This window comes from Anopheles bellator, chromosome 1, assembly GCF_943735745.2.
Source record: "Anopheles bellator chromosome 1, idAnoBellAS_SP24_06.2, whole genome shotgun sequence".
Classification (NCBI taxonomy): Eukaryota; Metazoa; Arthropoda; class Insecta; order Diptera; family Culicidae; genus Anopheles; species Anopheles bellator.
The window spans coordinates 43,720,025-43,738,707 of NC_071285.1; the positions used below are offsets into that span (position 1 = coordinate 43,720,025).

The 18,683-nt window shown below is 45.1% G+C and overlaps 1 protein-coding gene across 1 annotated transcript in view; it reads left to right on the forward strand.

The window, feature by feature from the left end:
* The first annotated feature begins 764 nt into the window (after positions 1-764).
* Positions 765-18,683, forward strand: part of LOC131215668 (gamma-aminobutyric acid receptor subunit alpha-4) — a 28,838-nt gene continuing 10,919 nt past the window's right edge. Inside the window, exons 1-11 of the mRNA XM_058210060.1 lie at positions 765-1,462; positions 2,061-2,075; positions 2,411-2,499; positions 3,724-3,810; positions 4,824-4,888; positions 5,099-5,319; positions 5,466-5,548; positions 6,016-6,156; positions 8,048-8,122; positions 8,864-9,016; positions 13,149-13,363. Coding sequence (XP_058066043.1) covers positions 765-1,462; positions 2,061-2,075; positions 2,411-2,499; positions 3,724-3,810; positions 4,824-4,888; positions 5,099-5,319; positions 5,466-5,548; positions 6,016-6,156; positions 8,048-8,122; positions 8,864-9,016; positions 13,149-13,363 — 1,842 coding nt within the window. The remainder of the gene's footprint in view (positions 1,463-2,060; positions 2,076-2,410; positions 2,500-3,723; positions 3,811-4,823; positions 4,889-5,098; positions 5,320-5,465; positions 5,549-6,015; positions 6,157-8,047; positions 8,123-8,863; positions 9,017-13,148; positions 13,364-18,683) is intronic.

Genomic DNA, 18,683 nt, shown 5'->3' on the forward strand with positions numbered 1-18,683 from the left:
GGTTCGGGCCTGACGGCCGCCCAAGCCGACGGTGGCTCACAAGATGTTTAATGCATTTTCAAACCATGGCACTTGAACGGTTAAGCACTCTCTCTCTCTCTCTCTCTTTCCTTTTCTCCCTCTCTCAGAACTCGCAGGACCCTTACTAGCGTTAGTTTTTGGTTGTTTTTGGTTGCGTAATTATTCGACGCAAATAATCAGAACGGCGCACAATGCGGCGTGCAATGCTCAGGATATTTGACCACATTTTATGGTCACCTTCTGGCGACCCCGTTTTTACTGCTCATGTTGGTGGTCTTAGTATTTGATCTCACTCGTTCATTTAATGGTGGCCTTCGGGGAATCGTTCCGTTTCCCGTACCGTTCCGTCAGCAGTGGAAAAGATTATTTTCATTTCGATTTCTTCTATTTCACTGTCGGTCGGAGAAACTCCATAATCGTTCGTAATCATCTTGTTGGGAAGCGCGAGCACCACCGGAAGTGGGATTAAGAATTGGACGCCAAGTCATGCCACAGTGCCGGGCTGGTAATCGAATTAGTATTAATTTTAAATTAATGGTTCATTGCTGGGCATAATCTCGCGGTGCTGTGTGTCACCATGATTTATGGTGCTAAGCATATTTTTCGAAATCCCATTTTTGTGGATTTATTTCGCGCCTCGTTCATCAGCCATGTTTCATGTTCTAAGAAACCTAAGCAGAATAATCGAACAGCGTAGCATTATAATCTGATCCGTTTCCCCAACTCTTTGCAGATGTCCAAACATGGGTTTCTTGTGTGAAAGTGCGCTCCGCCCTCAGTATCGAGTGCCGCGATCGGATCAAACGGTGGACTTTGCGAGCCTCGAACCCTACCAGCACTATGGCCAGCCCGAGCAACGAACAGCACCCAGAGCGGCAACCGTAAACCTCAAGGTACGTCGTCGCCACCCAACGTCGAATCCCGCTAAAGCGCCACCTGCGTCGGACCAGGAACCGCAGTTGAAAGCGCCGTCACAACCACATGGAGGAAGCTGGCCCGCCAGCTGCGCACCGTTCTTCAGCGTGTCTTGCTCACCGGCGGCCGTACTCGACGAGTACTCGACAATCGTGCTGGACAAGCTCACGCAATTCCTCAGCCGTCATCTGGTAGCGTCGAACGCACGGCGTCTCCAAGATGGTCCGCTGGCCAGCGGGGCTGAGCCGGGCCGTCCGGTGGCGAACGTACCTACCTTCACTGTCACACCGTCCAACCGAGGGCCGCCGAGTGGCTCCTGGTGCAGCCGGACCAACGACCTGAGCCAGCCGAACGTCCAGAGCAGGGCCGGCCGCCATCGGGACGAGGCCATCCTGCCGGTAGCGAAAGCAACCAGTAGTCACCATCTTGTAAGACATTCACTTTGTTTATACGCAGCCTCTAGTGTACTACTAGCGTTATGTTATCTAACGATACCAACAGTTGCCTCAGACACAGCACACCCAATGTAAGTACCCGCGGGGATGGCCTATCGAAATCTCGCATCCACATACCGCCATCATCTGGACCTGGTTGTCGCGCCTATGGCTTTGGTTCCGCATCCGGGTCGTTTGGTTTCCATCGTGCTTTGGTCATATTGTTTCCCCAGTTTTGTTGTTCTATATCTTTCTTCACTTGCGGCTTGCGTTTTCATCTCTCACTTGACGCATTTCTCTTATCAACTCTCAGCTTACATTACATGAGTTGTATTTTATTTGTGTTGAATCATTTTTTATTCCTACTTACGTTACTTTAGTGGTTCGCTCTATCAAACCTTACGGGGTAAATTGTAACCATTTAGTTGACGATTATCATGCCAGCTTTCATTGACATAGCAAAAGCCAACAAGCTATCCTGTTCTAAAGCGGCACACTTCAAACGGGCAATCAGCCCGAAATTATCACTTAGAGAATGCGCTTCCTCATTTTGCTCAATATAGTGTCCACTGTTTGCCGCATGTACTGCAACCGAAACAACTTGTAGAAATCACATGAACAAAAACAAACTTTAATCCTAACAGCTGCATTGTTTATTTCTCTACCATAATGTCTAACTTTGCCAAACAGAAGAGGAAGAGTTCGGTAAATAAAAATCACAATAAATTTTAAGTCACCGGTACATGCAGAGGATCGAATGCGATCAGAGGATCGAAAAGATCGCACAAGAAAGCTAGCTCGCAAGAAACTGAGCCAAACGAATGTTTCCTAAATGAAAGTTGGTTGCGAAAGCAGTATTTGACTATTTATTTCTAGGTCATTTAAGTTAGTTTTAACTGCATCCCCCTGATTACGTGCGTGGTTACGTTTCGTTTAGGTTTTATTGTTTTCTGTACATTCGATTTGCGCTGCGCTCAAATTCACCGTTCAACTCACTCACTCGTATCGTGTTCTTGTCTCTGCTTCGACCATCTCCGCAGATTCGCCGAAGGAAAGTCGGATAAGGAAATTTTAGATCATCTGTTAAAAAATTCCCGCTACGATAAACGGCTGCTGCCACCAGTGGACGGTAAGTAGGCCGGCGTTCAGCCGCGAACGATCCGCGAGATCGAGCCGCTGGGCACTAGTAGAAACCTCCCGGCTCCTGGCTCAAGTGCAGTGCAACAAACACACCTTTTGACCGATGCAAGCGATTACAGGAGTTTGAGATTTTTAGTTTCATTTTTTATTTGGTTATTTCTTAGCAAAACACCGTACCATTGAAGCCTCCCATTTACTTTGCAAAAGTTAGAAAGCTACGAACCCTATTTACCGATACGTGAAAACCTGCTTTTCTAGGTTTCTCTTCTAGAGTAGTCCATCTTTTGGAATGTGATCTCAACTGTGATTTTCATTTTTCGCTCATCCCATAACACTATGGCAGAAGCCAATTTTTCCTATTTTAGTAGCGTTACAGTAAAGCATCTGAAGCACTTTAAAAAACATTGACCCAAAACATCGGGCTGTCCTCCGCGGGGCACGGAATATTAAAGAATGAAAGTCTAACGTAACAAAACCAGCACAAAACTGTGCTGACATGACCCGGTTTCAGCTGCCCCTTGTAGACTGTGGTAGCTATACGCTCATGTTGTGGAATTTGTTTCATATGTTGTGTTTCGCCGAAATCATTTTCTTGTTGTACATTCGCTCATGTTTTTCAGTGTCGTTCGTCCGTTTGCGGCCTTCTTTAGCTGAGTGGTTTTGTTGCAATAACTTTTTTCTTTCTTTACTCCGTAGCAGTTTGGTTTTATTCACCTTTATTCCTTATTTCGCTTCACTGCAGTGTGGTTAGCATTTCTCCGTTTTGTTTTCTATTTGTGTATGTGTTCTATATAATTGTAAATATTTCATTGTTCTGGTACGGTTGTGTTGCTGTGTTGGTTTTTTCCCTTTTCTTTGCGATACCATCGTTCGCCATAGAACTCGAACTCGCCAAGGCCATCGGCCCCATGTCTAGTCCCTTAAAATAGTGTGGTTTGCCGTTAAAGCAAAACTCTTCTAACAAAACAAAGACAGCCAAACCTTCATACACCTTTCCCACTAAACTAAGCGGCCGAGCGCCAAGCCAAACTTTCACCAAACTGTCAGGGGGAAAGGAAACACTAGAACCATGCACGAACTTCTCTTGACCGGCGCCCCGCTCCTCAGGCGAACGGGGAATGGCCAAACCTACAGCTGCCTGAACCGAACCGAACCGAATGCCATGCCATGTCTTCTTGTTTTGCTTCTTCTTCTTATCTCTTCCTCTTTGCAGATGCCGATTTTTGCTGTGGCATGCACACGCCGGAAATGGCTAAACACATACCGGATATGCGTGTTCCAGGACGACCCCAGAATCGTGGTCCGTTTGCTTTCCCTTGTGCCCTAGTGTTTTACTCTGCTACAATATTTCGTCCGCTACACCTTCTTTGTTCGTCCGTTCCTTCGTATTGCTTCGTTTTCATGCTCCTAGTACTGATTCTATGTTGTGTTGCATTTCCTCGGACTAGTCGTACTTCGTGTCGCGCGTATTTAGCATATCCTAACCCTGGATGCGAATGGATTCCGTTTTTATGTGTTCTCACTGCCGGCTGTATGTGTACCAGTGTTTATATTGCATTCGTCTCCAACGCGTTGCAACATAAGTAGCAACATTCGGTAGAATATAGATGATCATACTTTTACGATGCCACTGCTGCACACCGACAAATCAATGTGCTTGCTAATGGTGATTTTGCTTTCTCTTTGTTTGTTTTATGTATGTTTTCTGCCCACTAACTGTTGATCACTGTATTTTAAAGTGCACAGCATTATTGCCAACATCTGATGACTTATGTAAAATAATTCCATTACTCTACGGCCTTGGGAAGCAAATAACGATATCACGGTTTTATGTTTTTTCTTCAATCAGATTGGGATCATACTATTACTTGTAGAATGTAAAAAACGAAGCCAATTTTGCTTTATTTATTCTATAAAAACTATACATCTTCAGTTTCTTTCCACTCTGAATCACGCTTAAATCACACTCCTTTCGATTGTACAATTCTGCACCGACTATATCCTGTTGTTGTGCCGCCGTTTTAGCGAAATCTACCTTACCAAGACGATACGCACCACCAACTCGCGGCTCGGTGATTGACTTCGTTAGGCATTTCGGTTGTTTTGTTTCATCACTTCGTTTTTAATCAAACCAGTAGAGTACCGTTTGTATGCAGATTGCACGAGCCCGATTACCGTAAACCCGATTGCGAAAGTTAGTTCGTAAACTAATGACGAAAGTTCGGAAACACCATTTCCGCCAACCGCAATCCGCGAACCATGGCTTCAGTTCGGTGGCTACAGTTTTGCTCTCCGTGTTTGGAATCTTTCCAGGAACATTGACTGTGAACGTTAGCGTTTTACTATTAAGCTTAGCATCGCCAGACGAGTCTAGTTTGGTGAGTAGTTGGTTGGTGGTCAACCATCGGCCACAGTAGGGAAACGCGTTGTTGTTTCTAAAATTCATAAACGCTACACATTATTTATTCGCAACCTGGACGCCCGACGGGCGGGTGCTTAACAAACATATGCTCTTTATCCTTCCTTTTGTTTTATATTAACAACCCGTGCAACAACAAACGCCCAATGCCGGCCGAACTACGGTGTAGAAATACGAGGTCGAGTTTTTGCTGCAGCAACAGTGGTTCGATCCGCGGCTACGGTACGCAAACCAGTCGCAGTATGAATATTTGAACGCAATACATCACCACGAGGATATTTGGCTACCGGATACATACTTCATCATGCACGGCGACTTCAAGGATCCGATCATACCGATGCACTTCGCGCTGCGGATATACCGTAACGGAACGATTAATTATCTGATGAGGTATGCAACTGTAAAAACATCTTCGGACCGATAAATCTGGAGCCACTAATTAATATGCATATCTCCCGGATGCGTCCGCTACAACCGGATATCCGGCCACCGTGTTCCGTCTCCCCTTGTCTCGCTTTATTTTACATTTCCTTCAGACGCCACCTCATCCTATCGTGCCAGGGTCGGCTGAACATATTTCCTTTCGACGATCCCCTGTGTTCGTTCGCGTTAGAGAGCAGTAAGTATACCTACGACAACGGGCAGCAATGAACCATTATTTAATACAAAAAAATTTGGGGCATCGGGTATGCTAATGCGGTGATTGCAATAACGCCAGTTACATTAATCAATTTGTTGGTTGTGCCAACTAATCGGACACTGTCGTACTCTTGAAAATTTAATCAAATCATCTTCGATTCACTACATAGATAAAGATTTCCCTACATTTTCCGGTACTGTTCTCGTGTTTGCCCAGCAAAAGGACGGCAATATTTACTTACAATTTATTACGATACCGACCTGCCCAAGTCAAATTGAACATAAACATAATGGAGCAGGTTCTTCCGCGTACCACTCGCTTACCAGTGGCCTCTGAAAAGTGGCCCTTACTGACGGCAAATCATAACAAGCATGGTCGCCTTGCTCGTCGGCTTCTTCCCTAACGTCTTGGTTCTGTCTCCCTCTCTCTCTCTCTCTCCCGCACAGTATCGTATGAACAATCGGCAATAACGTACGTCTGGAAGAACGACGAGGACACTCTGCGGAAGAGCCCTTCACTGACGACCCTAAATGCGTACTTGATTCAAAACCAAACGATCGCCTGTCCCATCAAGGCGAGCTGGAGAGGTAAGAACCGTGTCCCGTTCCGGGCGTCGCAATCCGGAAATTCGGTGCAGTCCACTCCGGTGGGAAACCTGTTTTCCGCTGCGGAGTTGGAATTTAAAAATTTATCGTTGTCCTCCCTTATTCCCCAATTTCGGACCCGTTTTAAGAAATGAGACCTTTTCTTACTAGACTTGTTTACTTTTACTTCTGTACTTTGTCTTGCGTGATTGATTTGTAGTGTTTTCAGTTGTGTTTTCTAATATTATCCTGCCCTGATCTAGTGTTTGTCCATGCCACCAATGGTAATTAATAATCTTTTTATATCATTAATCAAACAACGATGGGCATTGGCATAATTCAACCGATGCCCGTCACCAAACCAATTAACTATCCAAAAGTCCTCTCGAAAGCATCTCGATTCGGAACGGATTTGCTGAGTTCTGTGCCCTATCCGTGTCGCCTGTAGTCTCGCTATTGTGTTAACTAATGCCAACCCCCAATTAGACCGATTGAGCAATTTGTGAATGCAACAAACGTGTTTGTTTTGATGAAATAATAACGCTTTTTTTGCCACCCATTAAATATTTGACCAACTCCAGCTAGAATGAAAAAACAACTTCTTATCATTTTCGTTATCTTTTCGTTTTTGAATTCGACATAAAAAAGATAAACTTTCCAAAGCCGGGGGACTTCCGGTTTGGTGCCTGCCGTTCAGAGCTCGTTAGCGCCGCGAACGGAAGGCGCCTTTCCGGTCCGTTTGAGTAATCGCGCAGAAAACATGCAAATTCTTCTCTGCAAGGCACAAGCGCCACATTGACGTAATCATAATTACGGCGAGCGCGAGGCTGAGTCGGCCGTTCCTGTCTGGAGCGCAATGGAGCATCAACGACTGGACGCGTTGAGTAAAATTGGAAGTTTATGAAGCAACAAAAAAACAAATAACAGAAAAATCACGCTCGATTGGCAAAAGGCGCCCATTCGTTTAATTGTGTGCACTTCTCGCTGTGTGTTTTTTTTTCTCGCTCTCCCCTGGCCATGTTTACACCCACTATGGGGCGGTCCACTGGGGGTGTTAATGGCTAAATTATGCGCACCACTTTCGCCGATCGCCTTTTTTATGGTTTTGTTTCATTTATTGTGACCGATGCAGACGATAGCATAGGTTTAGTTGAAGCATTGGCGCAAACTTTTTGCGTGTCTTTAGTCGAATTCATAGTTTGCGTGGTTCTTTGAACTTTATTTCCCTCGCCCTTCGTGTTTTAACTCAGTTTGCACTTTGGTTGTAGTTTAAATTATTTTCTCTTCCATTTTTCTTTGCTTAGTTCTTTCCAATTATTGATATCGAACCCTTTTACCTGAGGATCTATTTTATTGACTTAATTATACTCAATTGAAGTAATGATTTCAATAACAAAATTTGATAAAATTTCGTGTTATGTGCCATAGATATTAGCATCGTACAAGTTTCTAGGATACTTCAATCGATATTTGTATTTAAATATCTATTCCTTTATTCGCATTATTTTTTGCTAAAGCTGATCCTAATAAACTCACCCAATTCTTATATTCAATTTTAAAGTCTATACAGCACCTCTTTGTTCACTTTCCACACGTTTATTTCACGCTTTTAAACCTATCGTTTTCTTAACTACCAGCCCTGTTTAGGACTCTTGCGCTCAGCGTATGAGGTGTTAATGAGTTCATCTTGTAGTTCCTTCAAACCAACATCGGATTCCCCACGCGGTACTTTGATTTCTTTTTCGTTTCGATTCCAAACGTTGCCAAATCAAAACCGACGAATACCGAACTGATCCTCCACTGAACCCCCGTTATCCAACCTACGTGAAACTATGCGTTATGATACCCCAACTGAATTGACATTCTGCATGTGTGCAAACATTTTCTTCATCAGCCGAAGGACAAACACTGTCGGTAGAAGACGAAGAGTTTCTTTGTAATTTATGTCAGAGACGCTTTGAGGAGCAAGGTACATACCATCATTAAACACTATTTCAATCTTTTCCATAAGCTCGAAGAAGCAACATGTCCTCTTAGTCCCCTAGTCCCGTTGTTTTCTTTCGCTAACTGTAGGACTTATGTTTTTTATGTTGGTTTTACGTTTGTTTTTATTGTTTCCGTTCGATGCTTATGCCGACTCGTTTGACCACCTTCATTTGCTCTATTCTGGACAGGGCTTTTTTAAATTATGGCTTTGCACAGCAAATTGAAGCATGGTCCACGGTGACCACGAACTTCATGCACGAAAGCTTTCGCCATATTTAGTTCTACATTCGTTTGCTTTTATGTTGTTTCGTAACCGGAAAGGATTTTGCTGTAAATACCAATTGGTTTTCTTTGAATATCTTTTTCTGTTCGTTCTCCACATACCGATTTGTTTGACGTGCTTTACAACAAAATTTAGCTGCAATCCCAAAATTGAGCGGAATGTGCTTGCATTGCCTTCTCCCCACGTGTGCCTCTTCCCCCGTGTTGGCATCTGTTAGTCCAAAATTATGCTGCTCCCTCGCCCCGACAATGTCCCTGTTATGATGCTCCCTGCCTGTCGTGCTATCCCCGGTAGAGCAGTACCTATCAACATCAGCAAACTGCGAAAACGTTCAACATACATTTTAAATAAGCAAACAAACAAACAAACAGACCCATGTTTGACTGTATGAAACTGTATCTTTTCGTCAAACGATTGTTCGGTGCGTTTGTGCGTGCGCAGGAAATTACAGTTGTCTGAAAGTGGATTTAATATTTACAAGAGACCGAGCGTTCTACTTCACAACCGTCTTTATACCGGGCATCATCTTGGTGACGTCGTCCTTCATCACCTTCTGGCTGGAGTGGAACGCGGTCCCGGCCCGTTCGATGATAGGTAAATGGCAAAATCGCATCGCGCATCGCGACGGACGACGGACGCCAGCTACTACCTACTAGTGCACTAGTGCCATACACACTCTCTCACGCACACCCACCTCTCACAACCACGTGGACGACGCCACCGATCCTAGACACAGAAACCGACCACACTCGCGCAGAACTCTATGACACGCCCAGCCACGCCGGCTGGACACATGCAAGGCTGGATCGATCGCTAGCGGGACAAACACGCTAACTATCTCACGAACAAACAACAGTCATTTGTGCCGAGCGGCTGACCCAACCAACCGTGCAGCTCGATCAAACGCTGCTGCCATCGTGCCCACTCGATGGGTTGTATAAGTTTCCACTTTGTCATTTACGTTATCGTATTTTTTTTCTCCATCTGCCGGAAGCATGTTTCAGCAAACGATTCACCTCATCATCGCCCAGTCTCCGGGGAGCACAAACACTGGTGCCATACGGGCCGTTTCGGGCAGAGGCCTCACGCTGTCACACCAAACACATGTCACACTCTCACTCTTCTCGGGCTAATGACCAAACCGACAAACGCTTTTTTGCAACCGAACATGCCGAAGCCAGCGCTAGCAAAGCAAATGCAGCCGCATCGCGTAGATCAGAACGTTACTCAATTCAATTCCAGCTCGCAAGACTGTTAATGCCGATCGTGGAATGTTACCGCATGCCGGTTGGCGCCGCCAATTTTTGTAATTCGTACCAAGCACCAGGCGCCTCCATCAGTAATACTTATCATTGTGTGTCTGTGTGAGTGAATAGCATTTAGTTTGTTTTAACTAGCTCCAGCTCCGTCCGTTTTCTTCGTCCGTATGGCAGGCTCGAATCTCTTTTGCTTGAATGTCCAATTTGCCATCCTGCGTTCATGCCGAGGCCCGACTCATAAGCCCGGTCACATTCATTTAATACTCATTACATACATTCGCAGTGATTCCTATGCTAAGATCGGCACTCGAATTGAAACAAAACTAATCCGTTTTCTTTTTCGGTTGTTTAAGTTTTAGGTTTATGTTAGTTAATTTGGCCCCTCGAGTGTGGCATACAGTGTAATTTTTCAGCAAATTGTACACCATTAGTATCCAGCAGCAAAACTAACTCCAAAATTGATTCTAATCGACAGCAGTGCTTTACCACATATTATTTTCATCATCATTTTTTCTCTCTTCTCTTCTTCTCTTTCTCTCTCTCTCTCTACCTCTAATCTCTTCTTCTACTTTTTAATCTGTACATTGTTCGTCTCCCTCTCTCACACACTGTAAATTCAAAACCAACCATAAAACAATAACGATTACTGTAATGATAACTCGTCCCTATTTTCGCTACCGACGTCCCGTTTGAATCCCGGTGTGGCTCATATTTACCCCATATTGCTGGGTGTTGCGAAAAATAACCATTTTGACCACCTATGAAATGCAACTTTCGCCCCGAAAACTGCCTCTCAAACACACATACAATTTTCTGTTTTTCTGTTGAAAACTAAACACCCCAAAATTCCCGAATTACCGGCGACCGTTGGCGGCGACGGCGATGGCGGCGACACCCGTAGGTAATTACAGTTGCCTGAAGGTAGATCTCATGTTTACGAGGGATCGAGCCTTCTATTTCACGACGGTCTTTATACCGGGCATCATACTGGTGACCTCATCGTTTATCACGTTCTGGCTCGAGTGGAATGCGGTCCCGGCACGGGTCATGATAGGTAAGCGCAACCCAAACCCAACCCATCCACACACCACTAACTTCACGCCAACCTTCACTCACTTTTCCGCCGTCGTCGTCTGTATGCTTTCTTCTGTGTTTCCGAGCTTTTCCGAGCGAAATGGTTGACATTTCGTTGCAATCGAACAGGTGCTGGAAGCAACGCACTCAATTCAATCAACTAACCAACTAACACCGTACTTGTCGCTCCGATTTTCTTCGTCACGCGGCGTGTGTTTCTGTCAGTGTTTGTACCCTAACTTCATTGTCCGTGGTCTGTGTGACGTGCTTTACCGTGTTTGTAACGTCCGTGCGTCCTGCCCTATGCTGCTAGTCGTTGTCACCAGAGTCACTACGGAACGACTTCTTCGTTGTATAATACTGCTTAATTGTGCAAAAAATTGACGTTTACTGAAACCTGTCAAATGGTACGAATAAGGCATTCGATCATTCGTTCTGTTTCTAATCATTATAAATGCTTCGTACCCTGAGTCTTATATTTTTATCACCATCTGTCCAACGGTGCTTGTCTTGTCGTGTTCGAGACCTATCTACGGCACCATTTTTTCCTGCAGCTATGTACAAATGTAAATATGTATGTATATAGGCCGATGATGGAGCGCAACGAGCGTTGACAGACACATGTGGTCGATTGTTCTGCGTGACAGCGCGCAGCCCAAGAATGTGGACAAAAAACCAACCTCACAATGTTCCATTTGCAGACCCCCATGTCATGGACAGTCAACCGCGGCCAGTCGACAGTTTTTCTTGACTTTTTGTCCGTCCTGTGGCCAAATTGAGCTTCTATAAACAGTGCCCAAATAAACAGGACCCGCTACGTACTGGAGGATCGCCGCACCCCAATGCCACTTCCGGTCGATGGCTTCTGTGGTGAACAAGTGTGTCAAGGATCGGTCGATTGCCGGTGCTTGATTCTTCGAAGCCGATGGTGGTTGAATGTGGCTATCGAAAAGCCGGTGACCGACCCAACCACGAACGTTGCTATGTTGCCACTCCAATGTTTACTGTGGCAGTTGTGTGGCTAGGTGATCGACGTTTTTCTTATTCAAACGGCATCGTCGACTTGAAATAAAGCCCATGGTAGTGTAGATTGTGTATAGAACACGGTAACGTCAAACTGGTTATGATACTGTTCTAAGGGAATTTGCTCGATTCGGTCAAACTGTTTACGTCCAAAAATGATGTTTATTGTTCAAAAATAATCTGCTTAGATCTGCTGGATAGTTTTTTCCGATTCATTCACAAGAAGTTTTCCAGGATTTGTTTCTGTGCTTATTCTATAATATTAAAAAAATGCAGTAATACCATTTCGCTGTCCACCCCGAAACAGGGAAAATTTCAATTGAAATCCATTCAAGTACTCATCATCGCAAGCAAGGCATTTAACAAAAATAAAAAAGAGCAGTAGCACCACCGGAAAGTACCCCATAAAAGTAATGCAATTCATAGCTTCTATTGAAAATTGGAAAATATATTGATTGACTTTCAACTGGACAGAACTTGCCGACTTTTCCGAGTCGCTCTCTATCGCTCTTTTCGTTTCATATCAATCGCAGTTTTTTGCGTACCACCAAAGACCCGTGAGTGGCATATTATTGAAGTTTAATTATTTTTCTCCACCAATCATCCTTTCCAATTCACCGGCGGAATGCCGATCCGCCATCCAATCATTTGCCCTCGACTGTGGTGCTGCAATGCCCAATGGCAGACAGTGGAAACGAGGAACAGGGAATAGAGAGGGGAGGGAAAATCATTGCAAATCTGGCCCGGCATGCTGGTGGCCGGTAGAAAATGATTTGAATAATAATAATAGAAGCGTGTATCATTACATTTCATGCTTAATTGACTGGATCGTTGGCTCGCTGCTCCTCGGAATCATAGCTGCTCCGCTGCACCGTGGCCGATTTCCGTTCGCTGCGCTGTTTCGTGTGTTGGCCCCATTGCCCGTCCCATTCACGCTTTCCGTTCGTTCTATGGCCATTAAAATCAGGGTGGCTCATAAGCCCTCATTGCCACGCAAACGCGGCGCACACTCGTAGACTAACCTCCATCTCACCGATAAGCACAAATCATCTGTATGTACTCGCGCGCACACGTACGGCAACACCACAAGCACATAAACACACAGACGCACACAAACACAGGTTGACTGTCGCTGCTTGGACGCCTCACGCAACATCCGGACTACGCACGAAAATGCAACAGCTCTCCTGGGCTGGACTGGAATCCATTAAAATACGATGCGCTCATTAAAAATGCAGCCTCCGAGTGACCGTTAGCCGCCATGACTCATTCTTTCTTTCTTTCTTCTCTCCGTCACTGTTGTTTCTCGTCGTCGTCGGCGCCATCCGGCCACGTGGTTCTACGGGCAACCGGGCGCCTCCATCGTGCAGGTGTAACAACCATGTTGAATTTTTTCACCACCTCAAACGGTTTCCGCAGTACACTTCCGGTCGTGTCCAACCTGACGGCGATGAACGTGTGGGACGGGGTGTGCATGTGCTTCATCTACGCCTCGCTGCTGGAGTTCGTGTGCGTCAACTACGTCGGCCGGAAGCGACCGTTGCACAATGTTGTATATAGACCAGGAGAGAATCCAGTCACTCAGGTAACGTACCACTGTGACCAACTTCCCCAAAGCCAACCCACTCCGTTGATAGCTCGAATCCCTGCCTCGTGGCACGCCGTCTACCGCGTGCCGTCCCAAATGAACGAAAAACAATTGCACGCACAGACCAAAGTAATTAACACAACCGATGCGTTCGTCCTAAGGGCCGGTGCGCTCCTTGGTGCGCTCTGCTTCACGTGCTGAAAATACGCCCATTAGCATCCCCGTCAATAGCAACCATCCCCACACAAACTCACTTCACCACCACCACCTCATCGGCCGCCGTTGCCGTTCCCCGAGCCTGTCCGTCAGAACCTGCCCTATCTGTTGAAAATCACCGCAGTGCACACTTTTCTATATTTTCGACTCTTTTACCGTTCTATTTTATCTCTTTTCTTGCTCCACAACCTTCTGTGGTCTGTCTCTCTGTGTCTCTCTCACTCTCGGTCTCGCTCTCTCTCTCTCTCTCTTTCTCTCTCTCTGAGGATCTCCTTCGTTGTGTCCCTCTGATTATGTTGTCCACTGTGTTAGCTTCTGTTGATCCGTGCAACGTAGCACCATTTCTTAAAGCATATCCTTCTTTGGTTTGCTCTCTTTCCATTCAATGTTTCAATGTTTTGTTCAGGGTTTTTCGTTTCGTTTTCTTCCACCTCTTTTGTTTTTACATTTATTTTCACCTTTTAGATTATGATCGCCTTGTTTTGTTTTGTTTTGTTACATTTACTTTTTCTTTACTTATCTTCAGCTATTAGTTTACTTTTTACTTGTCTCGTATTACGCTGCGCCCTCTCATGGGTGCGACTTTCAACGACGGCCTTGGAGCCAACAAATAGATTTAATTTAAAAATGCATAAGTCGATAGTTGAAAAATGGGCGTAGGTTTTTTCCACTTTCCGTTTGCTCATCGTGAGGATAACGTGTAGAGAATACTTTCTGTGGCACAAATAGTCTCCTGTGGCAAACACAATCGAACTAAACTTGGCTGCGGCTTTTCCGTGTTCAAACTGTACGCGCTGTGAGCTGTGGAGCATATGTTGCAATGTTCAACGTTCTTTCTATACATCCCTTTAAGGTGCTTTCTTCCAGTTTCATTTCGAATGCTGTTTACCTTTTTCTAAAAACTCTTTTCTATATTCACGAGTACTTTTTATTGTTATCGCTTTATCATTGCACGCGCTCTTTCTCTATTCTACTCTTTTTCACTCTTTTTCCATAAATAGCCATTTTTTCTGAATTTTTCGCTCGAAATCGATTGGTGGCTGTGTCCAACTATCGTTATTTCCGATCCAAGAGTTTTGTACTTTATCAGAAAACTAGTTCGTGGCCGTGTCGTGTTTCAATTTTTTTACACTCTCTTTCACGAAACGCTCTGTACTATATTTCGTGTGTCAACTTTTTCTACTCAAAAGCATTGTTTTTTTATATCGTTATTACGAAACGAGTTTGCTCTGTAGATATGTACGTGTGTCGTGAGTTTTGATGTTACTTTTTTCTATGTACTGTGTTCTCAATAAATTTAGACTCGATGTGTTGTTAACTGCTTTCGATTGAAAGTGAGGGGATAAAACATGTTTTCCAATCAAATCTGATTGAATCGATTTAAATAGTGTTCCTTTTTCCTTAAATGGTAATATTAAGTGCTAGTTTTAAGACTGCTCTGTGGACCATATCGAGAACCATTTCACATTATTCACTCCTTTCCGTAGTCTCGCATTACACTAACTAAGAATGTCTATAAATCGTAAAACTTCCACTGTCTGTCCCGGTTGCAAAAGTATATCATTGATTGCTTCCATTGGCTACCAGAACCTCGGTGTTACACGGAAAAATCAATCGATCGGAGCAGGGGTTTCTGCAGAGTTCGCTGAACTTTACCGCCCATTTTGATTATCGATGGGATAATTACAAAAATCGTTACCTACGCTAATTATTAATGAGACCAGCCCAGACAACGTGGTGCACCACTTCAATCGTACCGCGATGCACATTCTGTAGCTCACATACACACATACACACACCACTGACCACCGGCGACATGGTTTTCAGCGTTTTTCCACATTGTGTTCCTGTGATAAAATTATGCTTGTTTCAAGACTGAATCTGCACAACCTCATCATCACACTGCACTCCCAGAGCAGCACGAGGATACCGATTACGCGATATCAGGCTCACGGCCACACTGCATTTTTAATTTCGAAAAAGCTTTAAGGATATCAAACCAGTCGTAATGAAAGGCCAAGTCGTGTGTTTAAATCCCTTCTCGAACGGTGCGGTTGGCACTACATTCATTATTCAAGGCTTTCCGTGACAACATTACGGCGACTTTGTGATGATCTGCATAATCTGCAGCGGTTCGTGCACACATGGGTCTGATTCATGGCCCCGGGGTCTGATTCATGTCGCTCCGGTTGCGTGTCGCAGCGTCAGGCAGAATATGAAGCATGCAAGGTTGCCCGTTTTCCCGGCTGTGACACCGATTAATGCTTGCCGCATAATAGTCGCAACTCGCAGGTTGGAATTTTAAAACACTGCTTTGTCATTAGCCAGCGTCCTTGTAGCACCGGACTGGAGTCAAGTATGAGTCAAGGAAAATCTAATAATCACTTCTTTCTCCCCGAAAACCTTATAATTACCTGCCAAATGACCTTTTCGCGAGAGGCAAATATTGTTTCCTATCGTGCAGTGGTCGCTCATGGGACCTCCAGAGCGTAATGTTTGTGGAGCACAACATGTTGAGCTCGTGATGGTCGAAGTTGGATACTTTTGCTTCAAATTACTGCTCGCGAGGGCAGAGTTTCGAGAGAATAAAGTTTTCAATCATCGCGTGGTAATCAATCATGCCGATGTGGGGTGATTCATTAAAAGGACTTTTTCTGCCAGGTGAAATTTATTGGCGGTCGCCGTGAGAAAATCTTGAGCTTTCGTACTGTCCTCGATAAACAAGCTACAATTTTCCGGGCGTTTGTCAACACAGACCCACGATGAATGCAGTAAAAGAGTTGCCGCTTGCGATAGAAACCAAATGTGGCATTTGAGCTTGGGATCTTGGGAGTATCTCAGGGTCTTACTACAATCAGTGGATATTTGTTTGATATTCGTCCATTTGATAATTAACATTCACATATTTCAATCGTTCAAAGCTAGTGTTGATCACGATGTAAAAAGTTGGAGTAACAAACTCGATTATTTTCTACAAACTCGGGGCGAAAAATATCAATGATCCTAAGTGGCAAGGCTTAAGATAGTTAAAAAAAAAGGGCGATTGCAAACTGCTAGAATTCGTCACCAATAGGATCAAACATCGTGATCAAATATTTTTGGAGAAATTGTTCATAAAAAATATAACAAGAAAAGTTTTAGTTTATCACAAGAAACAGATTATGAATTAAATTTTTTTAACCACTTTTCTGTATCACACTCCAAGAACACATTTTAAATAACCACCTATATTTGAATAACGTTAACGTTGAGAAACAAAGACACGAATCGAAACTACGATAAATGTTTTCATTCAATCAACATCTTACAGAAACATTATCCTTTTTTTGGCCCAATACGAATATCCACGTACCGCTGTTGATTCCTGAGTTAGTTTAATACGCGCCTTATGTGCCTCTAGTGGAAGAAAATTTCACCCTCTGTTCGCGTTTTTGCACCATTTTACGGGGTACCGTTGCTCCGTTGCATCCGGCGGAAAAATCCATCACCGTCGTAATGTTTCCGCTGCGGTGAACCGCCGCAGGGCACAGTCACACCGGCGGTATCCGGTCTCATCGTTGCAAATATGACGGAAATATCTACCGTTGCAGATGCTCCAGCCAGGACTCATCCGGAGGTTTGCGATTTCCCATTGCCATTTCCGCTTCCATGATCCAAGGTCCTAGGGCGGCTTTCGGATTTTCACCCCGAGATGTCGCCCGGCCAGAGTGCAAGTCACTGCGGGTCGTTGTTCCAACGGAACGGCCAAGACATTCTTCCGGGCCGGTCACGACGGAGCAGCAGATTGCAGTTGTGTTGCTGGAGAGCGAGAGTGCACAGTTCCCCACGGGGTGATTGGTCAGTGAAAAACAGTGAGAAAAGTTTTATTCTGCAGACAACTGCTCCAACTGATGACGAATGGTGCAACGTGACGAGTCATTCGATTTCAGGTCAGCTCGGTCACAATCGATAGAGAAAAGCTCCTTGTTCATTTGTAAAAAAGAAATCGGACGTAATGCCGGAATGTTTGCTGCTGACCGTGTTGAGCGAGTAGAGCCAAAACTCGAGCGTTATGTAGATCGATCGTGTTGGGCTGGAGTTCTTTCTGCTCCTTGGCATGCGGGCCAAGGAGCACGACTGTTTACTGCAGCAACAATATTCCTGCTTCGCTGCAACCCGACCTGGCACCATTGCCATGGTTGTTACGAGAACGTCCCATCCGTCCCCTGCTGAATCGATTTTTATTATGTTTTATTGATGTCAGAACTTCTCACACACCGCCGGCGGTGTCGGTGTCCGGTTCCCTTCATCATCCGTCCTCCAAGCTAATAAACTGCCACCGACCGATGGCCAAAGTGCTGCTTCGGAAGTCAACTGGAATCGTGTGAAAAGCCCCGAGCGTAGCGCACCAACTTTGGCCGCCGCATCTTCCCGGGCCAGGCAAATCCGGGCGAAAGGACGACGCCAGAAGACGTCCCGTGGAGTTTTCTTTTAGTATCGGCCCATAAGTCACGGCACCACGGAAACTGTCGTCACCTGTCACGGGTCCACCTCCCAGTGTACCTTAAACTTACCCGTTCTTCGCGAAGGTAGCTTCTTCCAATACGATGCAGCCAAGCACCGGGTGTAATCAAGGATTCTAGCTTCTGGCGAGTATACCACGTTTGCTATTCGGAACATGCCAAGTCACATCGTTCACCCTCGGAGCGCGTTCGCTCGGAGAAAAGCGAAGCGAAACTATCTCTGGCAGTTTGGTGTCGTTGAGAGTTTTTCTTCGCCTCGGGACGAAGCGCGAACGTATTGACACGTCCGGTCGTCGGTGTAACGCTGCTCTCGACACGACTCGGTCTGCCAGGCAGTTGCGAGGGCATTTTTGCTCGGTACGGCCAACACAATCCCGAAAGTTTCAATCGTTTCTAGCTGAGTACGTCTTAAAAATTAGTGTTGGAAAGTTGCCCAACTTGCCGGTGCACTTGGGCTTCAACTGCTGTGATTGACAACGGCGCTGCACCGAAAACGTGAAAGATATTTTTACCTATCCCAAAGTAGGGTTTGAATGTCCTTAGTCCAGCTTTAATCGAGTGCCTCCAGCTCGGTGGCAGCTCGTGGGCGAAAGATTCAC